Source organism: Trichoplusia ni, chromosome 1 (genome assembly GCF_003590095.1).
Source record: "Trichoplusia ni isolate ovarian cell line Hi5 chromosome 1, tn1, whole genome shotgun sequence".
NCBI classification, from domain to species: Eukaryota; Metazoa; Arthropoda; class Insecta; order Lepidoptera; family Noctuidae; genus Trichoplusia; species Trichoplusia ni.
In genome coordinates, this window is record NC_039478.1 from 8,355,374 (window position 1) to 8,381,849 (window position 26,476).

A 26,476-nucleotide genomic window follows, 5' to 3' on the forward strand; every position below is an offset into this window, starting at 1 on the left:
GTAACCTGCTTAGCTAGTACTATCAGAAGCGAAAACAAAGCAAATAATTACCCCAGTTAGTATTCGGTAACATAATTACTAAACATTGCCTGAAAATCCAATCGATTCAATTGAAATTGGTGTCGAATTAATCTATTTTCAGTCGGTCATGTAAACATCGGAAAGTCTCGGCCATTTTGCCATTAGCATATAACTAGCCAATTATTAGCCCAACCGGCTTCTCATTCAACGTTTTAATCGTTAAACCAATCAATCATTTTACCGTAGATTTTAATTAACCTTCAATGCAATCCTTATTGGCTTCTTGAGACCTTGGCCGGGCGATTGTCCTAACATAATAAATCTTTTGTCGCAATCATAAAAGTCAAACGGCTGCAAATTGTTTGCAACGATACTTAAGAAGCGACTGGCCTTTAATAAAAAGCAGTAACAAGATACCTTGTAAATAAAAATAAGAAAAAAAGTCGCGATTGGACTATCGACTGATTGGTAAAGGTCCAACGATCTTAAAATTAGAATTACAGCCGGTGAAATGAATCAAACTAACGGAGTAACGAAACAAGATCAGTTCCCAACAGGTAGTTTTAATTTCAGACCTTCACTTTCAATGATAAGCAGCTGGTAATATGATGCAAACAAAACTCAAAACAAATCGCACGCCGCGAAATTTCACAAGCGATAAAACAAAAACCCAGGATGTTGACCGACATTAGTTGTAGATTTATTTGTACTGTCGCCAGCGAGCGGTGGTGGGGGCGCCGCCACGCGCCCGCCGCGGCCGCGCGCCGACCCGGCCAGTTGTCACACGGCAGCCGAGCGAGAAAGACGCGGCCTAAACGACCAGCGTGTTCTCAAAAACTTTACGCGACTAACAACTGCAGTACACAAAAACATTTTAACTGAGAGTGTTTAGTTGCAAGTTCTAGTGTTGTGATAGTGATGACATTGTTTCGGAACAATAGTCTCTCATGTCTCCTGGACAAACTTTGATGTCAGGGATGGACGCGAGAGACCGACTAGTGGAGGAGATTGTACTCCTAGCGCTATTCCTGGTGTCGACTGCTGCTAACTCGTTGGCATTACTTGTGTTCTGCCGACGCCCAGGATTAAGAACTATTTCTAATCGGTAAGTCCACTCTTCTGTTTAACTCAGAAAAAGTTAGTCTAGTAAACTTTAAAAAGTTCGAATTCTCGAAACTGTGAGTCATCACAAATTCCCAAGGTCAGTGAGTTCCCAAACTTAAAACCGTTAAATATTAATGTGGAAGACGTTTCTTAAGTGTTCCGAGTCGTCCGTCAAAATACGGTTGAACGAAAACAAGAGAGAGTTGTGGACGATGCTGGAAATAATAATTTAAATAGATTAAACATGACCGCTAGTGGCGAAAGCAAGTAATCAACTTTCAACATCGATGATGCAAAAGTCAGGGTTGTAAGGTGATGTGAAATAGCACATTAGAGCAAAAACATAAATCATTATAATGAGCCCTGAAACAAGTTATTAAACAATTTTAATGTACTTTGTTTTATGAGAACACCCCTAACTTGGGCCATCGGCCAAAACGGGCACTATTATTAGACTTGGTGCTGCAGTCTCTACCTGATGCCGTACCTCTTTTCGTTTATTTAGCGACCGATATGCATGATTTATGATCCGTGAAACTATTATTTGAAGTACAGCAAAACATGATTCCCAAACAAAAAAATCAGACGAATCATTTCAAATATTAAATGACAATTTAGATAGATTATCAAGATAGGAAATTTTATCATGAAAGTAACTATCGAAGATATAATCAAGATTAGTGTATGACATAATATTAAATATTAATAGACCGCTAGGTCCGGTAACCTTTCTTGGAATATTAAACAAGGAACTTTACATTCTCAAATAAATATTTATAGGCTGCAGTTAAAATATCATAAATTCAAACGACTGACGAATTTCAAAGAGCTACTATTTAAAATCTCGTTTTTAACTTATTTTCGACTACAAAGTTATAATTTTAAGATTAGGATGAAAAGGCAGAGAAAAATAAAGGTTGAAATTCTAATGTTTTTGCAACATTAGAAACAATAGCGAGTCAGTGCTTTGTCTTAATAAAACAAAAGTTTTTTACTTGAGTAACTTCTAAAAATTGTAGTGTATAATAATATGTTTTTGTTGATAAAAAATATTTTTTATCGCCTTTCGACGAAAACAGTGTTAACAAAACCATTCATCTCTTTTAAATTAGTGGAAGGCTTAAATCTTGTCACGCTTGTCATGTGCCGACCATTTAAGTTTAATTTAGACAATTGACCAAAGCATTTGTCACAACAATCAAAATAATAGACGAAACATTTGACTTCATTTAGCCTTATAAAGATTTCTGCCAGATCATGCTCATCTAAAGCCAAAAAAATCTGGCAAAAAATTAAATTCTCAAAAATGGTCTCGAAAGTATTTAAAACAAAACAAATGATGAAAAACATAGTAATTTGATGTTTCCAAATGTTGTATACAAACAAAAACACATTAATAGCTATTAGTTTGCCTTAATTGTTAACTAAATGTCCCAAAAATTCGAATTACTGATTACTTTTTTAAGTATAATTGGCCTTAAGTTCCGGTTAAGGCCAAAGCCAGTTCAAGTTCCGAATTATAATCAAAACGCATTGGACTGAAACGGAGTATTGTGCAATAGGAAAATACCTCATTGATGTTCGTGACAAATCTATAATTAAATATCTATCAAGCCAGCTACAGGATAAATTACTTAATTCTCCAAATTTGGATTGAAATTTGACGAAAATTCGTATGAACAAAATTAATTTAGGGGACCAATAATCAAATACACCACTTACTTGCTACTCTCTGCGTACTGTAATTTTATTTCATAGATATTTTATACAACGCTCCGTTAATTGCCGTAAAACAATAGAGATAAAAGTATATCAAGGCGTGTGCCTTCAGAAAACTTGGACTTTATAATACCTACTGTACGCATTGTTTACGCATTTTCTAACGGCTCGGTGAGAAATTTAGCGTACATTTGCCTGTAGATAAACTGTTAGAAACTCGTTTACTTTAACTCAATGTGCCCTAATGATCTCTTTTATTGATACAGTATATCGCGATTTGTGTGTAGTCAAATTATTTCAATGTGAATGGATAAAATTGATTAAATCGATAGCTCTATAATCAACGGACATAATTAATTTGTTATCCGCATTGTTCCGAACCCTGATGGTTTAACCATCAAATACAAAGTTAATTGCTCCTAATAGCTGAAGACATATCTAATGACATTCTAAATCAAAATTCTCGACTAATTAAAAAAACATTTAACACATTTACACAAAATGTTAATGTTTCGGGCAAAACAAAAGTGTGAAAGCCTGAGAATGCTGCCAGATCCGTGGCTCTGATTTGCATTGTTCTAGAGTTATCTGATTTAACGCAATCAGGTTATATTGCAAAGTTGATAATAGTAGCTATACGTGAGATGTGACAAAAACACGAGCCACTAATCAAAGTCGTTTAATGATCAGTGCCATTACTAAATAGCTCATTAACACGCCATGTTTATACCTAAACAAACAATTGGTTTGTTCTCATCATGATAAAACTCAATTAGTTCAGTACGGTCCAACGGACGTGGAATAAAACCACTCAAAATTTGTTGGATCACGAGCCCTGATCGTGTACTAGAATAAACTTAAATAATTATATTCACTCGACAGTGTCGGTTTCTAATCGTTTGGTTAGAATTGGATTTGATTTATGTAAAGATTCAAGTGGGGCCGTTCCTTGAATCGAATATTAAATTGGTTGATTAATACTGACGTTCACTTAGTTTAAAAAGATCCATTAGTTACAAACTTAAATCTCAATTATCAATCTCTAAGTTGTACTATACAATACCGTTACAGACTATATTAATAAACAAACTAACAAATCATTATAGATAAGACAGTGTATCAATTCTCTCCTAGCAACATCGGTAGTCCCTAAAACAGTTTCCCATGATCCGTAGCAATGATTCATCCAATTCTGACCCCAGCGATTATCCGTCCAATTGTGAATGGCACAACTAGCGTGGGTAGCTACTACATTCAATGAAGTTTTGCAATTTGATCGTTTACCACGCAATCTAAAGGTTCAAAAGCGATTAATGTACTCTTGATCATTTTGACATGTACTTCTGAATCGATAGAGCTATCCTCCTCACTTATTCAATTATTAAAGCTACCTGTGTTACTGGTAGCAGTTTTACTTGCAATAAGACCTCTTTTCGAGTCCCCAGTTGCAGATTTTTCGTTTCATTTGACACGACCTTCTCACTCATTAGCATCTTGGTTTACTAGTTACTGCAGTATAGTACCCACATCAAAAGCTATTGGTTGCACGTGTAAATTAAAATGCCCATTAAGACCACTTTATTATTATATTATTTTATGACTTTACTTTAGTTCTTGTTACTAGTACGGAAACTTCTTTGGAATCGATATTGTACGCTCGAATTTACGAGTTCTTATCGATAGAGTAGTACACATCGTTTGAAGTGTGTTGTGTAAAGAGGTATGTTGTTTTATTTTATTACTGAATCACGACTTCAGTGTTTCAAAGTTAAGTTTTTAAATATTTCATTATCATCATTTTTTTTTGTGTGGGTGACGTACAAATTTCTTCTTTGTTCGTTTACAAAAGTATTGAATCGCTTACATTCCTAATTACATACGTAATTAAATAGATTCTGTTATATTAACCCGTTTACATCAGTTTCAAAACGTACATTGATTGTATTGCAAGTAAGGTGTAATTTTGTTCCGGTTTTATTTCTCTGATACGATACGGACTTTGGTACCTATATAGTTATCAAATGCACTAATACCTCAATAATGATAGAAAATCTATCATAATACCCATGAAACAAGACTGGAATTTGTACCTCAATTTGTTTGTCATACTGATAAAATTTAGTATTAGTGATTTATAACACTCGTAACGTTCTCATTGTTATAAAATTCACTAATTAATTTATAAGTATAGAAATATCCGTACAATTTTTCATAGACAAATCAAATTGGTTTTGGCGTAACGCCATCGTAGGTACTCTAAACGTGTTATTATTTTACAAGAAATACACTTAACTTGAAAATGAAATTCGTGAAATGCTACTAATTTTATTTGAAAATTAAATATGGCGTCAAATACTATGTAACTTACCTTTTTCCTTTATCCTTCATTCAAGTAATAGTTATACAATCAGTTTGAAGTCGATTTGCAATTATGAATTTATCTTTGCCTTGTGTAAACTGCATTGCGAATTTACTGAGTGACTCACTTCAGATACAGAGGCCAAGCAATGCAATGTATTGACAGGCTGTCGTTATATTAAATTACGTGGAAGGTTTTCAAGATTAACTGTAAGATAACAACGCTAAAATTTGTTTATTTTTATCATAATTAAACTTTATAAGCGAAGCTAGATAAAGCAAAATGGCGGACCACAAGCTTTGACAGTTCATTTTTTTTTTAATTTGTACTAAGAATGGCGAATTGCCAGTTAACATTAAATAGTGTTGTTAAATACACATGCCATGATTTAATATTCAAATTACTGCAATTAACTAGTGTTGTACCCTTTCTAATTTTGTAACTGTATTTCCTAACTATTTGTATAATAGATCAGCTGATTGTGAATCGTACATCATTATAAAAGTTAGACTACATACTGCAACATGTATATTGCAAGCATTTGTACTTGACCGGTTTTTGGACGATTTCAAAATTAATGCCCGACTGTTACAATTTTGGCGAATACCGCCCGTTGTTTTCGTTAACTTCATATTAATTTAAACTATTTAGCGAATCAGTTCGTCAGAACAATGTAAATGACGCAACCACCCAAACACAATGCCGGTAATTTTCATAATAATATACCAACGATGTAAGAAAAACGATTTGTTAAAACAAATAAAATTATAATTATCTATTTACGTCAGACTTTGATAAATTCTTTTTGTTTCGAATGTTTGTTCAATTGGCTGAATAGTAATACCGTTGCCAGCAAAAAGTATATCAAATGCAATTCAAATTGAGGCGCCAATTCTCAAACGTCAAAATTGATAACTATGAATTTACTTTTAATGAAAGGCAGGGAACCATATTTATTCAGGCTATTCGCTTTGAAATTGAATGGAAAATTTATCACCGGCCAGTCTTGCTTGAAAAGCTTACGGAAAATACACTTTGCCAACAGATTTCACTACAGTCTAGTGCCGTCTTTTAATGTGGATTAAAGACTTTTTGGAGAAATTTTGATATTTTCTTTTAGGTATAAGTATATTTTATTCGTGTGCATTAAAAGATAAAGAGTCATGAAACAACATTAGTGTAGTTTTGAAATAGTTTAACATTGTGCAGGCAAAGACGATTGTAAATAAACTGTGTCAAGTGCTACGTTTATTGAAGTAACCATTGAAATTACTGCCAAGTTCAATAATAGACCGTTATTGTATTTTAATAAATCGTTTACCGAGTTCAAATATTTGTTTTACCGGCTTAAAGGAGGGTAAACGTAAAGCAAGAACTATTTAAATACGGTTTTAATAAAAGGCAATTGATTTGTTTAATTAGTTCAAAGTTGTTGCCACGATTCTGGTATAAATAATATTCGTCCTAAAAATATTATCAATCCATCCAGCTGTTTTGAAAAGCATCTGTATTATATTTTGATACAACCTCTATCATAGACACGCCTTGTTTATGAATTATCCTCGTCTACTTTCAATGTGAAATAAAACAATGTAGTCCTTTGAAAGTGCCTACATTGAAACAAAAGACAGTCTTTACATACAAATCAGCTGTTCATAAATTTGTTTAAATATAATTTACATAATATAATCCTACTTATGAATATTTTACGCCGATTACTTTACTCGCGGTCATGGCTCAAAACGTTTCAGTAAAATAAATTAGTGAAGGCAAAGTTTTTCATCTCTAATCGCTGAAGCGAGACTTGGCAAGATATTTTATAGCCTACCTATAATTTTAAGCACCGTGGAATTTATTTTTAATTCCCTTTTATCCAGTCAATGGCCATAAAGATCCAGTAAAACGTATGTAAACAACTTAAGTGCAGTGAGGTTGGGCAACACTAATGACTGTATCTACTAACGTTATGTTACTTTCTAAGCCATTTTCACCTTTTTACTATCTAAATGAGTATGTTGTAGAACGTTAGTGATATACTGGCTGGAGTAATATGTTAATGACGACTACATTTTATTTTTAAAAGTAGAACGCGTCGCTGTCAAGCATCAAAATGGTGGGATTGAAAAAGAAAATTCATTTGACAGTTGATAAGGCGGGAAAGTCGTATTGCGTACTGTTTTCGATAACCAACTTTTATGTTAATTGTTTTCTGGGAATTTGTGTTTCGTAAACGGTTTTGACATCATCTTCTACGTCATTATAGTTATAGATCGGAACTTGTAGGGGCATATGGTATTTATAAATTAACGCATGATTAACGATTCAATGACGGGTAACTAGAATACATCATAGAGCTTGTGGATGTGGGCGTTTATCATCGATTGGCTGAGCAAAAACAAATGATTTATCGAAATAACCGTCTTATAAACACGCGTACATAAATTAGTACTAAATAATAAACCGCCAACTCATGTACTTTAGAATTAGCAAAGGGCAAAACTTTAGAGCTTGTACATTCTAATCGAGAAGAATTGTTGATTTTATCGATTAAGACAAATTGATCGTTTAAAAAAACAGTCGTCTGACAAATGAGTGATGTCACTTTCATTTGAAACTTTCCATTCCTTAGAATTCGACTGCATTGTTTTAGCCTCGATAGCTAGATTAATGTCTAACATTCACTGACAAAATATAATATGACACTTTTGTTGATCAAGTTTGTAAAGTATACAAACAAATTTACTATCGATTTCTTAAATTTAGCGCACTCATTCCGCAAAAAAAAAAACAAAAAGTCCTCGGGAACTATTCACATTAAATATGTAAAAAAACACACGTTCCCTTCGTGCTCGGTCAAAGAACTTGCTTAAGTGTTTTAAAATTAAAATTTATTTGACTTGTGACATCTACCTAGTTACTTTCATTGTTACATGAGAAAGCTATTTGTCGTTAAGATTATCGTAACTTTAAACTGAGAGTGAATAGTTTCAACGTTACGCCCTAATTCGTTTTTAGGTGGGCGGATGGCCGAAACCTTCACTTCCATAATTACTGCGCAAAGTACCCATCCTTTACCAACATTTCAAGTTTAACCTTCATGTTAATGATAGACGTGAGAAGCTTGCAAGTAGGTATACTGATCATTAACAAGAGTTACAAAACATATGACGATAAAAAAACACGATTCCAAAATTTTAGCTAACTTTTTAAAGTGACAGTTCATCTGTCAATTGAGATTGACAACTGGTGTTACCAACTTGATGATTCAAAAACTGCGTTATAAACTGTATGACTAATAGTTCTGAACGAGTTATTTTAGTACAGGATGCTTTGTTTCAGTTTAAGAGAGGAAATGAGTTAAAGCCGCATTTTCGGAATGCATGAAGGTAGAATTAAGACTTTGTATGATCGTAATCCGTTTATTTCTTCAATTAAGGCAACAATGCGACCTTGGTTTTAAAAAAGTATTGTTCATTCTTCTGCATAGTTGAAAAGGTTGCAATTTATTTTAGAATGACCAGTTTTGTAAGATTTATTTCTTTAAAAGTGAAGTGAGTTTTTATGCAGATTATTATATTTTACACGTTTGAGCAGTGCATACTTGTCGAGCACAAATTCAAGGCTAGAAAAAATGTATAAACCGTTTATTTTCTAAGAGCAAATAAATGGTTATACAGCGTCTAAATGTCTATTTAGTCATAAAGTTGCGAATTAAAAATTGGGTCACCATTCTTTAAAGATGTTTCAAAGAAAAATTTAAAAAAAAACTAATAAATTAGACCATTTTTTATGGCAGTCGCTATAAATTATGTTAATATATTATACCACAATCGCGTACCTTATCATAAAAGAATACGTATAAAATAAAGATTCTCGGAATCGCAAGAAGAATATGTATTTGCAATATCTTTAGCTGAAATAGATTATTCAAATGGAATCACGACTCTAATAAAATACTTGTCGCCATTTTGTCTAACATTGCCGCCATAAAATCTTGAAGATATTAAATCATTCCGAATTAAAAAGGAAGTTGAAACGTGTGGGTACAGATGAAGTAGGCAGGTTTTTTACATTGTGCCAGTAATTTTAATAATAGCTTACATAGTAACTGTCATCTACTTAATCTCTAAATTAATAGATGACAAACCTTTTTGGGATTATACTTTTTGCACCTTTTTTAATGCGTGGGGAACAGATTAAGTTGATGCAATTAAGTACCTGTTTTATATATTCCAAGTTTCCCTACCTTTTATAAATGTTGTCATTGGCCAACACTAACCGTGAAGAGCCAGGAAAAAAAAAAAAACAAAAAGTACCTGTTGACAGTGACCAGTAATTGTCATTACAATAAAGAACCTTAACGTTTTGTTCATAAAGACGATTTTAATACTAAATGTATTATTTTTAGGTGGACTAGGTAAGTGCTGGTTCATGAGAACCTAAAACTGTTTAAAATCATCTCAAGTGTTAAAAACATCGTCGTCCATTCGATATGATAATTCACATCAATAACATGTTTCTTAAATAACTTGTTGAATTTGAACATGAGAAAATTAAATAATAATGTATAGGAAAAGACGATCCATTGAAACACGAAACTTACAATGACAGATGTGAGAGTAACTCACATAATTTAGTTCTGAAGAAGCCATTAAATAGATTACTGTAATTAATGTTAAGTGACAATAACTTGGAAGGCTATTAATTGTTGATTTCACGGCCAAGGCGCCATTGTTACTGAGATTGTTTTTCACGATCAACGAATTAACATTTTGCGGTTTTCATTTATCAACGTGAACTCGATTTTGAAAGCATTAGGTTTTTGAAAAAGAAGTTCTCACAAAAGTTCGTTAATAACTTGTCAAAATTAAAAAAGATACTGATAGGTTGTAAGAAATTAAGTCTAATTAAAACATCTGTGGTTGGACAACAGATTTCATTGATCAGCCCTTTAAAAACCGAGTATTTAAACGGTAATCAAAACTCGATTAAAACTTGATAAAGCTTCATCTAAATCACTTTACGTTTACGACTTAATGCTTGAATCATTACCATGGAGTTTCGTAACTCATTTACAATAATACAACCTCCTTAGGCTTGCTAGAGGTCGTGAACTCCAACCTTGGTTCTATATTTTATTTATGGAACATTCTTAAATATCGCTGACATAACTTATAACCTTTTTGCTATTGCTACGAACTCATTAAATTAGGTAATTCGTATTCGCTGCATTCGTCTGTCGCATAGTCATAAAACCTTTCTAAAATAAACGTCGATAAAATTAGCGAAAGCATGATAAATCCGATACCAAAATCGTAAGAAAGGCAACGATGTGGTGTATAGGAAAGTATGTAAATTGAACCTTATGGTATTGGGAATAAAGACGATCAATGTCAAAGTGATATCTCGTGACATGAAGTATGCTTGCAGTCACGAACTTAAGCTATATTGAGTAGGTTTGCATGCCTCGTAGCCATTTTGCTGTCACTCAATAAATTTGAATTCGGAACTAGAGGAAATTTGGGACTGTGTACTATAAGTAGAAATGTATGTGACCATTAAAATCACATTATTGTAAAATTGGAAGTGCGTATCGATGTGAGATGACGCTAAACAGATTTCACTTAAATTTGGCACGAGTACAAATTGTGTTATTAGCACTATATTGAAATTGTCGCTTCTTGTGTTGTTACAAATTTATGTACGCTACTTTATATTAAGTAAAACCTCTTTTATGACTGGTTAGAGATACTTTTTGGTAATTAATTGAGCTATATCCAACTTAATCTTCTTTACATCAAGAACAATATGTCTTACAGTATTGGTTGCTTTTATCTCCCAAGCATTAAGTCCTATTAACCCAGTATATCTTGATCTATAATACTTCTAATAAATACTCCATTTAAAATTCAACACACACTTTCGCATACATTTCCTCATAAACTATTATAAGTTGGCCTTTAAACTTACCAACTAGCTTTCATACAACCTTAGCCCGCTGACATTGCGAATGCAATTAAATAATTTTGTAGACCATAATTGAGCAATTTGAAGGGAGTAAATCGTTTCCTACATGTTGCAATTTATGCTAACAATTAGACATTAATAACTTCTTAGACAAACAACGAAACCTATTATTTCTCTTCGAAACTGTAGAATACGTTTTATTATTGTTTTCGTAATTTCAATATAAAATCAGTTAAATCGATCAAATATTTGATAATCTGGCTTGAACCAAAAGCAATGAGTTCTATAAGATCTAAATTTGGAAAAAAAACAATCCTAATTCGTTCTTTATTTGAAAACACGAATGTTTGCTATTGTAGATCCCAGGCTGCGCACGCACCCATAGCCTATCCTATTATTTAAACTGAAACGAAATCGACAGTAAAGTCAATAGATCCGAAACATTGATTACAACATTGGGAGCACCTTTCAATTAGTCATAGCATTCTTGATACTGTCATTCATTAATAATTATCTGGCAAACATTCAACCATTTGACGGCCTACCTCCATTTACTAAGACCGTTGAAATCGTGGAAGCGAGACAACACAATACATAAGAGGGAGTCTTGTTTCCCCAAGCAACATACTCCAAGGCGCCCTGTATGAAGTTTCAATACGTCGAATAAACTCTTTAGAAGATCCATTTACATTTGACAGGGGTTGTAAAACAAAACAATGCTAAAAATACTCCTTACAAATCACCGTGAAAATTGCTTTTTCATCACTATGAGGTATTTTTCTCCATTCAGTTATACAACATTATTACGTGCTCAATAATTGTTTGACGTAGTTCAATTGAACGTTAGTTTGACGTCATGAATCCGGGTACGTCTAACTATTTAATGCCATCTATGTTCTGAACCGTGGAAGAGTTATTAACATGAAGTTTTCTCAAGATTATCCGTCGTTAATTTTCAATGGCTAACCAGAAACAATTGATTTTAATTGTCCACTCATTTTTCATCTTTTTATAGTTGTAAAGGTGTTGAAACCCTTTGGAAGTCCCGGAGGCATTAAAACTGAAACAATATTGGAACACACCTTTTTATTTTGTAATCTAAGTGAGTAAAAAAACATTATTTGTGTTGCATTTACAAACTTCCTTTTAAAAACTGATTTTCAGGGAAGTGAAACTTGGTCGCAAAATTGTCTTCAAAATTGCGAATGCGTTTCGTCTATGGTAACAACTGAATAAGTTTTTAATGTCATCTTAATAACACATTTTATGACATACACTGTAGTAAAAGATCGACTGAAGTTGGAAATTAATGTGAAACGAATTTTATCGACTGTAGTCGAATTCCTACGAAAAACGTGTACACAACGTGTCTTTTTTGCATTAGCCATAAAATAACCATGAATCACTACTTTAACCATAGATTACATAACTGTCAATTTCAAATCTAGATATATTTTTTAAATATTAAAAGTAAGAGCACTATATCTTACAGCCAACAAGTGACTTCGGACAATAGTAGTAATTAACGTAATCGACCTTTTTTACTGCAAGTTCGTGGGAACTGAACACAATGGCGACGATCACGTGTCACCTAAACGTTGACAATTACAATTGTTATAAGCTTGTCATCATGGCTACACGCATCTTTGTTGACATTTCTGACATTTGTAAAGTTCTTTTAGTTTGGAACGCAGAGGCTTAGACCTTGGTCTACTGTTACATTTCCATTGCATTAGCATTCAATGTGGTTAATTATGTGTAATATCTATAATCGTTTTTTACATGCTAAGTATTCAGATACAGTTAAAAATAAGATCTAACTCCAGGAAGAATTAAATAACAGCTTCAAACTTGTCGAAAACAAACAAAATACAGATAACTAAGCTTTTGATCGCGTCCGCGAGTCCACGTGTAAAACAACGAGGTCTCGTGTACCAGGCACATCTAGGTTCACCTTGATAGCCACTTTCATTGACCTATTTAAGTGCATTAAGCCAGTACTTGCATTAACGAAAGGTAGCTCAACTATTTGGGTTAACTGTCAACCCTTAAAATTATTACCAAAATCCATCACAATTAAAAAAAACATTAAAAATTATTTTTGTTTATTTGGCATTATAATTAAATGTCATTGCCCGTTACCGATCAAGCTGCCCATAGACTAGAACTCGCGGCAAAACATTCCGATGACATTTAACGCGTGCTTCGTTTTTTAAACGTATAAACTTGCTTTGTTACAATTTTTTATCAGTCTTCCACGAATGGTCATACGACCCACTGGTATGTGGTCACCAATACAGATATACATTATTAAACATTACTGTTGCCAACCAAAGTAGCCTTGATAATATAATAGGTTTTTCTTTATTTATCGGTCAAGTTTATGACATTCTTATTGTGATAATTCATGTTTGAAATCCATAGCAACGACTTTCTATCAAACTATATGGCGCGTCTGATAGCCTGGTAGTTACAACAAGCTGTTAGTGTATCATGAAAGTTTCGGTACAGCTCTATGGTCAAAATGAGCTTTTAATTCATAGAGACATAAACCTCTTTTGATCTAAAATTCCATACCTACTTACTTTAATGTGTTTTTAGACAAATATTTATATCTTAAGATCCGTTAACCTACTTTTGACGAGAGGAAAATTACACCTAGACGTTATTTAGTAAATATTTCACTTGCTTTAATAACTATGGCCATGGTATAAAAGGAAAAACTTAAGTTGACATTACCCACTTTTACTTAGGGCTGGCAAGAATTTTCTCATTTCTAGGTTCAAATATTTTACTAACCTCTTTGGTTATTATAATAGAGCCTAATTTACAATGATAACTGTTCTATCAAATGTCCTTACTTTAAAAAATATTTTAACAAATAATTTAATTATCCAATTAATTATATCGTAAGTTAATAAAAAAAAATCTACTTCTATATTTGAAGGGTTGGTCAATACAAAAACAAAATGTATTCTCAACTTTACAGACCTTACCAAATTTCAATGAACACATCTCTCACCATACATTTTCAGATTGTAAACATTGAAAAGTTGTCTCTATAAATTATGTCACATACAATAGACTTACAGAGCATGTAGCTTCAGCCCTAGCTTTGTAAATTAGGTCACGTCTCCTACTGAAGTATTCATGTCACCAGGTGAAGGCAACTGCAATGTATACAAACAATAACAATTATTATCGAGAAAGCTATGCTCTTGTAGGAACAAATTTAATGGGAAATGCCTCGTAATGATATACTTGAGAACCTTCAAATATAGCTTGGCTTTTCAAGGCTTGTGTTTGGAGAAGGTGAGGTTTTGCTGTTGATTTTTATGTTGGTTTGAACTGGTAGTTTAAAAATTATTTGCTCCAGATAAAGACACTGAATTATAACAGAATTATGTAGTTAGGTATTTAGAAAATGAAACTTAAAAATAAACTCCCCAAATGCGAACAGGAAAAGGTTACTCTCGCAAAACTTATTCAAATTTTTTCACAACGGAAACACCCAAAAAAATCTAAACAATTGTCAAATTTGACACCCATGACACTGCTTACAATGGGGGCAAAAATAGTGCCTTTGAGTTTTATTTTATCCTCCATCATCCGCCATGTTGGATTTAACAATGGCGTCTTCCGTCTCGGCGCGAGCATTGTGTGAACACGCAGAAATAAAGTGATCCTGGTTTTGTAAGAGCTTATTGCATCATGTTCTTTTTTCTGTTTGTTGGCACCACTGATTTGAGTTATTGATAAATTAAAAGGAATAAGAAATAAGTTTTAAATATTAGCCGGCGAAGCGATCGAAATTTGAGGATTTTTTTTAGTACTTATAAATTAGGAAGTGCTAATTATAATTCATGAACAATGGACTAATGTATTAGAGCTAAATCTATTATAAAACGCCGGCTAGTTTTACGAAATCTTAATGCATTTTACTTCGCACTCTATTCTTTGTTCTTTGACGAGAAAACACGCTGTCAGAAGTGTTCAATATTCTATTTTTCATGTTGGTAATTAAAGTGTCACATATAACGAAGTGTGTAGGCCGTTTGTTAGTGACACTTCGGCATACAGCCAGAGTTTTAGTCATGGCCCGCGAAATTGTAAACGCTTAAATAAAGATGTACAATGGAACAATGGCGTAGTCTATCCGTTTATATAACTTGTAGTTGTCATTCCGGGATTACTAGTTGTCTAATTATCTGTAATTATTCACCATAATTATATTTTACTCTTAATTGAATTCATTGTTTTCCATATTATTGCTTGCTTATTACTTGTTAGTTAGACATAATTGAATATTAGATTTGAATCAAATGACCTTAGAATATGTATCATTCGTTTCTTCACATCCGTTTCCCTGAATTACAACCGTTAAATAGAACACGTTTGAGCAACGTGCCTTTCACTCTTACTAAATAAAACCTCCTTTGTAACGAAAACCAATATTTCCTCAATTCGATTAAATATGTTAAGTTCGCTACTACGAAGGCTGGTAACCCTTTATGATTAATAAGAATAGAGCATGTAAAATAGTGACTGGCTGGTTTATGAAGAATGAATGTTAAGCGATCTATTTTCAAATCGTTTTGAAATGTCAGGTTTATTTATAAATACTGGTGTATTATTTTATGTTTATATTTTATCTGTTTTACAAGTTGCATTATTTCAGTAACAGTTTTTTGTACTTAGCTACCGAAATGGTTAAAGCTGATAGCAATCTTGTATAAATTATATTTCGGTGGTTTTTTGTAAGCTGTAAAGAAGTCAAACAGTCACCTTTGGCGATTAGCATAAGCTGGAGATTTTATCAGTTCTATGCCAAAAAGTTAGAGGAAAAATGACTGAATGGGTGCCCAAAAATACTTTCTTGAAACATTAATGGGAATTGGTACTTACATAATACATAAAATAATAAAAAAATAAAGTTTATAGAATTCGGTACAGTTTTGATAATTAATAAATATCACAACGATTTTGTTGTAAAAAGATTAAAATCGAAAGTTAAAATAATCAGTTTCAACTGGAACAAGTGTGATTTCTTCGCTTTAGAAAATATTTAAACAGGTGAACTGTTTTGCTCGACATAGGTATGTATTGATTTTGCATATCTATTCATATTTCACACACCACAAAAAAAATAAACATTAAAAGTAAAACTTTGAAATTGAGAATTTAAAATTTTTCTTTTTTTTTCACGTTCCATTTTGCGCAATCGACAGTTCGATTCGAATTCTTATGTCCAAAGAGTTTGTATCTTCGTTTTATATTTAAAACACGCGGGCTAAGGGCACGTAATGCTTTGTCTATTGAAATTAGATAATATATAAATACATTGTTCAGCGTAGAGTCCACTGAAGGTCTCACGTAGGTCTACTTCGATATTGTAGCCCACGATTTGATTCGTATTCAATTCTTGTACTTTAATATCAGACAAAGATTGTTGACTTAAAGGTTTTATTCATGAATATTTACGGCGTTATGACAAACGAATTTAATTTAGACTGACGTTGTGGCATACATATACATGTTCTTTTTATTTTAAAATTGTTGCCATGAAGAAATAAAGTAAATGCAAACCAATAAGTGCTGGCATAATTAAAATTATTAAAAAAAAAATGCGGCGAATTAAAGTGATTTGTCGTTTTTTTAATCTGTCAAATTCACTTTCACGGTTACGTTTCGTTTAACCTTCAATTCTGTTTGGCCTAGCGCGCTCAATAGTGGTTTGTCAAAATAAAAGCACGTCATATATCATCACTAATATCAGCGTTAAACGATTGGGTCGGAAGTTCAGCTGGACATCAAAAACAGACAAAAAAATACGGTTTCATTTAATAAAATCGTTTTATCTTGACGGTGTTGCCAACATGACGTAATATTGCATATAGTTAATTGAAACGTATGCTTCTGTAATAGAAACCTATTAATAATATGGTAATAGTTTGATATTTAACAATTATTCGTAATATTACGGTTCAGTGTATTAACCTACAGTTCTTTGGAGAGAGCGCAGTTTCTAGTGTAGGTAGAATTGCGAGTTGCGACGCAAGAATCTAAACTGGTTTTGACATAAGCATCGCTACATAAGCGGGCGAGATTAAAAAATAAATGCACTGTAACAACTTGTGCTTGTGTTTTAGTCTATGGAGGTTTGGTATTAAAAAAAAGCATATTTCAAACTTACCTACCTATGTTTGTTTCTGTTGTTCCAAATGCAAATCATTTCAAAAACATAACAGTACAAGAAATCCCTAAAATTAAAAATAATGCTAAAATTTGACTTCAAACAACATTTTACTTAAATGAAAAGAAACTAAACGGTCAAAAAATTCCACTCTCACTGACGTAGTGTTGCCAACTATGCCTAATATATTCCATTACTGGCAGCACGACGTACCAGTCATAATAATGGCGAATTACCGCCAAATCGGATGACAGATTGCGTTGTCACACCATACGAAAATTAACAGGCCATTTTGTTTTCGGCAAACGTTTTTGATTCCTTAATATTTATTGACATTTTATTACAGTTTATTACTTATTTAACTATTAAAAGGCTAAACTGTTGGACAATAGATAATTATGATTATCCTTAAGACGAAATGAGATGAGAATTCATAGTTAGAAAAACAAAATATTGAAGGAATTCGTTCTTCTTTTCTTGTTATTTATTTTCAGTTGAGATTTTGTCAGGAAAATATTCTAAAGTGTGATAAATATGATTCCATTTTGTTGGCACCACAATTTGTACTAATAAATTATTCCTATGAGTAGCGTGTGGATTCTATCTGCCATAATAAATTGGTGTTGCCACTTATCATTTTCAGTTGTTACAAAAATATTGGAAATTAGCAGAAGAGATAGTTTTATTTCTTTCATGTGTATGGAAACCGACTTATTATCAATTATTTTAATTATTTACTAATACGGATATGCAGAATAGTTATATCCTTACGTCCTACATCTAACAATCATTATCTAAACTGGTAATATTAATTAACTGGTTTGTAACATCGTTATTGTTCGCAATGTTTATGTTTATTGCCGACAACCCACTGAAAACACTTCCTAGTTCCTAGGCATTAGATGACTGTTTATTTACTCTGGCAACACAGCCTTCAATTCTTTAATTAAATCAAAACGGAACTTTGCAAACTTGATGCTTGAAAATTTAAATTCGATTATTCTAAATTCAACTCGTTATTTCATTTTCGGCCAGTTAGGTGCAACGAATATTTTTAACAGCCAGTTGAGCTTGTAAGTTGATAATAAATATTTACCTTCGTAGTAAAAGTTGGTAATGACGTCAAACCATATAAATCGGCCATCTCATACATGGCCAGAAAAGTAGGACATTTCAATCCAATATTTTAAGATGAGCTTCTAAATTTGGTTAAATTAATTTCGCAGTATACTTTTTGCTGAGTGACGCAGATATATCGACGTCGGTAGATCTGATAGGATATAATTTTAATTAAAGAAATGGACTTCTAAGAAAAGTTATAAATTCTTGTTTTGGCGTTGTCTGTTTTGGGAATAGATACCTTTTGATTTATAATTCCCATTACATGCTTAAACAATTTTAATTAGCTGACATACAAAATTGATCAATTATAGACATGCAATTTTTTTATAGATATGATAAGCAATACTGGCCACTTCCGAATGCTTATCTCTCGTCATTGCCATTTAGTCGAGAAAAAAATAATTAAACATGACGTCACAAATCCGTTCGTTATTTAAATATCTCTTCCAGACTCATATCGGTTCATAAACAAAGACCGTCAAGGAGAATATAATATTAAATTTAAAAATAAATTCAGGGTAAAGTGTCATGTTATATACTAAAATAAAATATAATTTATCTGTGGACTTTAATATCTAAGGAAAAAGAGGCCAGTCAAAACTTTTTTTTAATTTGTTCATTATTTTGGTTCAGGTAAATAGACAACAGATATTGGAACTTAATCATTTGCATTGTTATAATTTGTTTTCCAGTGATTATTACAGTAAATGTGAATCGTAAATCAAATTAATTAGGCATTAATAAATTATGCCTAATTACGACCCTACTAAAATTTGAAACTTAATTGACATAAAAGAACAACAAAAAAAAGCGTTGACAAGATCATATAAATTATCATAATAAACTTTTGTAAATAAGGCACTTAACATATTATAAGTTATACATTTTAATACCCAAGGTCGAAATATCATCAATCACAATCTGACCAGCTGTTTTTGAACTTCAGTAGCGAAGGTATACAAATACCATCAGCACTTTCTTTAGAAACACGATAGTAAAACATGACACAAAAATATTTTTGGATTTCCAAATAAAATTTAATAGACCGATGTCACTCTAAGAAATAAAATGTAATATAAAATATAACGATGTCCTCGTGTAAGCCATTATTCTGTTACATTTCATATAAAACTTAAAGATTTATTAATGGTGTGAGATCATTTACAATCTCCGCTATACACGAGAAGAAACATCACAAATGTGTCAGAAACTTGGTTAGTCATTCAGAATCAGGTGTTGGAAAAAACCAAGTGCAGAATGGTAATTGACACCACATCCCCCCGTACAATGATTCGCAATTTTTTAATATCCTGAGCTCAATCAGCATGGCACGAACGATGTGAATGCAAGTCGGATCAAAGAGGATGACTATTACAGACCACTTCCCCATTCATCTAGCTATCAGCACAGTTCTATATTAGATAGCCGAGTGGTTGAGGTCAAGCCAAACTCATTAAAGCGAGACGTGTTGCGGGCTCGATCCCCGAGTCGGACAAAGCATTTGTGTGATCCACGAATGCTTGTCAAGAATCTAGGTGTCTTTATGCATAAACGTTTGTGAAACCTCCATGACACAAAAGATTAATTTCCTGAATGCGAGAGTTGTAAAAAGCAGTGTGTTTTCCAACCAGCAACTTTAGAACAAATCTTAATCTAATGATGTAATAAAAAAATGGCGGAAATGTTAAACGTCACCTGTCTATTTGCAGTTTCGTCGACCTTCAGCGGTGTCAAACGCAGTTTCTCAATTTTCTCACTCGTCATTTCGAATTCGTTTCAAAGTTTTGTAATTTGATATATTAGGAAACAAAAGACATTTAATACATACATCATTTGGTAATGTACTAGGCTTGCATAAAAGTGAGGCGGTGGCTGAAGATTTGTAACAATAAGTAGTTCAAGATTGTTGGTTGCAACCTTAGTGTGCAAGGTCTAAAATCAACTTACTGCAACTAATAATGGGTAAATAAGTTAAACAGGTTTAGATTGTATCTTATGCTGTGGGGTTTCCCCGTCCTTGCCAGACTTATTTTTAAATACAGACCTCTTGACGCGCTGTTTACGATAAAATACCAACTAATATTCAAGATTAAAAATAGCTCTTCAAAATAAGGAAAACGAAAAAACAGCTATAAAAAAATCTAGCACAGATAATAAAAGATTTAAGGAAAACATTAATAGTAAATCAAATAAAATGACATTGAATGATGATGAATAAAAATGACATGAAAGCAAAGTAATAGAGGAAAATGAAGAAAATGATGATATTAAAATATCAAGACAACTTGACATAGATTTTGCGCATCCAGGGATGGCAAGGTTGATAGTTCTCGCGTCTTAGACTTGACATTGACTAGTATTTAATATTCATGCTATGATGCCCAAGGTAATACAGTATATTATGAACTTCCGGTTGCGTTATTAAATTCGCACGATGATCTACCGCTCAATTATCTATGGACTAATGACCTCTTTAAAATCCAACCGTTATAGCAAAATCAAGAGTATTTTTGGGCAACAGACTCAAAGTTTTGTCTGAAAGCTTTCTATTCTCAATAAGGAGTTTGTTTTGTCTTTACATTTCATAATTGGATTAGGATCTCTTTTTCGTGTTTGATATTTAAACCTTTGAAGTCACTTATGTCATTCAACTGACAGTTATTATTTTTAGATCGTTTTTTTTAATCTTTACCATTCCTGTACAATGAGGTCTTCGGATAGAACTGTAAAAGCGAGAAGGCATACTACACTGACATAGTGGCTTCTCGCTCTTAGTATTTCGTTTGTTTTTGTTCATCCATCAGCAAAATCTATTTTGACGTTCGCCTACAAAATTTTGCAGAACGCATCGTTCACATAGCTCTGTGCGTAATTGGCCTCGACACAGAAAATAACTGCCTTTTGTGTTTTAAAAAGCTATGGATCTAAAATGGCTTCGCCATAATGGGCAAAGACCATTATAAGCACCTTGGCGTCCCACGGTCTATTTAAACATTGGTTTTATGTACATGTGAATTTTTTAACATATCAAGTGTCAAAATAGTTTCTACTACTTTGACACTTGATTTTCTACTATAAATTTACATCTAGTGCATTTTGGACTGTTGTTTCGTTTCGTGTGTGAGTTTTGTTTTAACAAGGCGAAGTAATTCTCTAGTTTTGGCCATTAATCAATAGAGAATTTCAACAAACACTTCTCAAGTTAGACTAGTCACAAACAGCTGATTTAGAAATGTCTGACATATTTTGAAGAATTTTCATTTGTTTATAAATATTCCTTTTTATTTTCTAATACCTAGTAACAAAATCAGACCTTAATCATGCATGCATTGAAAAAAACTTATGAATAACACAATTGATTTGTTTAACAAATACCAATTCTCTTGTATGCGGAGGGCATTGAGAAGACAATGTCACACTTAATGTAATCGGCAGGGGATGTGTTAATCCTTTTATATATAGATATAGGAACAATCTGGATGACCAATAAATAAACATACATACAGACATACAAGGTTGGAATAGGATTACTGGGCATATGTTGTGACACGCTCTTGACAGACGCGAGTCGACAGCTCTTTGACTATAAATGTTCCCTCATTCGAAAATGAACTCTATTTGTTCTTAACAATGTTTCTATTGATAAAACTGTGTATTTTTTACAGCTTTTTATACAATTTTAATTATAATGCATTTGGTTTAAAGTTCAGATTTGAATGAGTCGTTCAAAATTTTTGCACTGGTTTTCGAACTTCGCTTTTCGACTTTTAGAGTATTTTTTAAATGTTTACGCCATAAATTTATATCATACATCTAAAAATATCGTTTGGGAATTTACGCTAGACGGTAAAAATACAGCTTACAATAGTATCCGCTTGATAATAAAAATCAAACATAGAATGCTGGTTTAATATAAAAACACGTTCTGTGTCACTGATGAATCAGATCACAACTCGTTTCCAATATTATTCTAATGACATTAAAATCAAATAATAATGAGTTCGGAATCCATTTATATCGATACTTATAACAAACGTTGAGATTCTCGAAAACTTTTAAATGAACTTAATCGATTTTTTTTCGATTGAAAAATCGATTAGAATACAATTTGGCAATGTTAAAAGTTTATTTTTGGAACTGTTATTCGAGTTCTCGATTGACTAATTGTTTATAGGACCTTTGTAGATGTTTTGGAGATCGTTTGTAAATAGTTCAGACCTTCCCTTGAAATGGTTGGAGCTGAGTGAAATAGTGAAGACTTCACTAATATAACGTTACCTTTAGCCCTATGCTATTAACCTTCAAGAGTTTCCTTCGGAAAATATTTTTATAAACTATTATGAGACATAAAAAATTTCCTATGTCGATTTACAAATATATTTCATTTAGTTCTAGGAGAATGAACTCTTAATCATATTTATTAATTACTTCCGAACGACTCTCGTATACATTAATGTACTAAAGAAGTTGATAAACTTTTGTCTAGACAAGCAAATTGCATTCAACTTGTACGGACTTAATAAATAAAGGAACTACTGTTCCTATCCTTAGGCAAATTGGATTAGAACTAATAATTTGTTCCTGTACAATAATTATTGGTCTTGTAACTTAGAATTTTTCCATTTCAATTTGCAATTAATTAAATGCAGATAGCAGGTAAAAAACAAAGGCAAAAGTCCTGAACGGAATATCCCATCCAATCAAATAATTATCATAATATTTATGAAACTCCAACCCAGTACCTTATAACGTAATATTACAAAATCACATAAAAATACGCAATTACTAGGCATTCTTATTATTAGGGCTTACAATAGCAATTAAACGTGATCATATCAAATAATCGTGAATATTGTAACTGTTGCGCGCCGGCCAGAATACGCAACGCGGGTTACGACATCTCTCCTTCACTTCCAAATGTTGTATATCGACCAACACCTCTATCTTGCGACAGTTACAGCACTAGGATAATGAACACTTACGTAACTAGGGGCTAGTACTCAATGTTACTAAGGAATCACAGTCCTTGTGTACGTACCTTTGTCACAACTCACCAAGTTCACAGTCCAACAGTTCATGGGTTACTATTTTCGTTAACAATGCCGCATGACGTGGCCATGTAATGTTTACAAACAATACTTCGTTGTACCTAATCGACTGACCATGTTATCGTTACAAGCATACGTCAAATTAATTCCCGTTGAGTCGTATCAAATCTGTAAAACGTACGAAATATGGCCTTTCTGACTCAACCTTGGTGCGGCGTCGCGCGTCGCTCCAACGTGAGGCGGCACAGTAAACACGACCTGCTCTGTGTACACGAAGCCAAAACCATACTCATGATGTTTTCTGTTTGTTATAGGTTCGTCATCAACCTGCTCGCGACGAATCTGTTGACGACCTCCCTGCTTGCGCCCGCGCTGTTCGGCGAGCACTCGGCGAGGGAGGAGGACACGGGCTCGTGGGTGGAGGCGGGCGATGCGGCGGCGGCGGCCTGCAGCCTGTCCGCGCTGCTGTCCGTCATGCTGATCGCGCTGGACCAGCACCACGCCGTGACGGACCCGCTGCGCTGCCACACACGCCTGCTGCAGCGCCGCCCCGCCGCACTGTGCGCCGCCACCTGGCTGGCCGCCGCCTGCGCCGCCGCCCTGCGTGCCGCCATCGCCCTCGTGCGACACTTCTGCCCGCTCGAGCCCGCCGTGCAAGGAGTCGAGCTCGCCTACTACATAGTGTACTTAATACTAGGAGTCATCACACCCATCGCCATTGTGTGCATCATGTATGCAAGAATATACCGTGCGGCGCGCTCCTCGGGGCTCCGAGCGCGAGCGCATGGCGCCAGCGCGCTGCAGCTTCACGAACCTCCCACGATCTTACCAGATCTCGCTGAGGAGGTGGAGGGACTCACCCTCAAAATCGACGGACCTGAAACTTCCGTGACCATGGAGAATGACAGGAAATTCGGGCCATTCCTATTACCACCCGAACGTCCTGTACGTTGTCCTTCAGTTGCCAGTCTACGCAATTCAAGAAAAGAAGGCAAGTCTAACGAAGATCTGAGGAAAGGGTTGCCGGCGGTGAGCTCGGCACCACTGTTGGCCGCACCAATGCTGGCAGTGCAGCCCCGCACGCCACAACCCTCACATAATGGATCTAGAATCACATCGATCAGATGCCGCATCTCAAACGCGTCTCTGTTCCGATATAGAGAAGAATCTCGCGCGGCCCGCGTGGGGCTGCTGACCGGCGCCCTGGTGATGCTGCACGTGCCGCACGCCGTGGCGGCTGTAGTCTCCGCCGTGTTGCCCGGCCTGGCGGAATGCGCGCGCACTCCGTCACTAGCGCTGCTACTACTGTCGTCAGCGCTGTCACCGTTCCTGTTCGCGCTGCGCTCGCGGCGCGTGCAGAGGGAGGCGCGCAGACTGCTTCTGCCTGAGAAGAGCGCGTGGGAGCGGGCGTCGGGCGTGGCGTCGGCGGCGGCGGCGGACGGGCAGCGCGCCCGCGCCGCGCTGGAGCTGCTGCGCACGCTGTCGCCAGGCAGCAGCGCGCCCGAGGCGGCGGCGGGCGGGGAGGCCTGCCGCGGCTCCTTCAGCTCGGGCGGCAGCACGCAGCTGTCCTCCGCCTCGGACGAGTGACCGGCGCCTCGCGCGCCCGCGCCGCCCTCCTCGCGGGTGCGCTTCGCCCCGCGACCCACCGCTCTACTCATCTGTGATACTAGGCTAAGCCGCAACGCGCTCGGCGCGACCGTTAGACTGATTTAGTATTAAGTTAATTTATTGTGTCCATGTACCTTTCCGCTGAGCGGAGCCAATTTTTATTACCTGATATAATTGTAAGAGAATAAAAAAGTATTGAATTTATATTGTTGTTTTGTTCCTACTCTTAATTCCCAAAGACCACCACTTGAGTACCATTTGAGAACACAGACATACAGTTACACATACTCTATATCACGTTAAAAAGAAATGTTCACTTATTAGAATCACGTGAACTACCTCAATACTCAACAGAAAATAAATTTAATAAGGAAGAATTATAATAACAGACACCCCTTGAAATGAACACAAACTGCTGACAAAGAAACTGGAGATACCTGAGGAACTGAAAAAACAATTCAAATAGTAAGTATGATTGCTACAAATGCAAAAACAACTGAAATCGTAAGTATAAGATAGAAGAGATACTAAAATATTTAGTAGCCAAATTGATTTTAATATGGGATCAATACCCACATTCATAATAGTCTGTCGATAAATATACCTTGAAATAATAAACTTGTAAACATTCTTAATCGTACATCTTAGAATCAGTAACACAGTAAATTTCAAAATACTATCAACTATTTCAAATACGGTATCGAAAATGGAATAAAAAAATTAGAGGAACGAAAACAATTTCGCATAGCGTTCATTAGTGCTTCAAAAGCGGATTTTACCTAGTTATATTTCATACAGCCACACGTGTGAATCACGGGTTGTAATGTAATCTCTATATAATACACATTGCACACATAAATGAGAAGTCATCGCGGGTGCAATCCCCGCGTAGGATAAGCATTTGTGTGACCTTAGAATGTTTGGTCTGATTCAGTGTCTTGTGCATGTGACTTGCATGTTGGTGTACCTACCCCTCGCAACACAGTATTAAAATTTCTTACTGCGAGAGTTACTAAGTAAATAAAAAAACGGTGAATTGCGAGTTTGACAATCATCATTGCGGATTCCGTGCAATGCTAAAGAAAAACAAACCTTATATTTATAACCATAACAACTGTCGCTAAAATTCGAATTTTATTAATTGTTAAAGCGACAGCACAAATTGTATCTTGATTAGAGAAAAATTAAACTTTCTAGCTATCATAGTTCATGAGATACAGCCTGGTAACTCAATATTTAGTAATAGGGTTATTTTATTGGAGGTTATCAATTGTTTTGGTTACGGAGCAGCAAAAAAATCTGCCAATACAAACAAACAAAAAATTATTGTAACAT

General features: G+C 34.5%; 1 protein-coding gene across 1 annotated transcript; it reads left to right on the forward strand.

Moving 5' to 3' along the window:
• The first annotated feature begins 776 nt into the window (after positions 1–776).
• LOC113493210 (5-hydroxytryptamine receptor 1A-alpha) lies at positions 777–25,345 on the forward strand. Its single transcript, XM_026871077.1, has 2 exons — positions 777–1,126; positions 23,848–25,345. The coding sequence occupies exons 1-2, from the start codon at positions 969–971 to the stop codon at positions 25,118–25,120; spliced, it is 1,431 nt and encodes a 476-aa protein (XP_026726878.1). The 5' UTR covers positions 777–968; the 3' UTR covers positions 25,121–25,345.
• Positions 25,346–26,476: the final 1,131 nt, after the last annotated feature.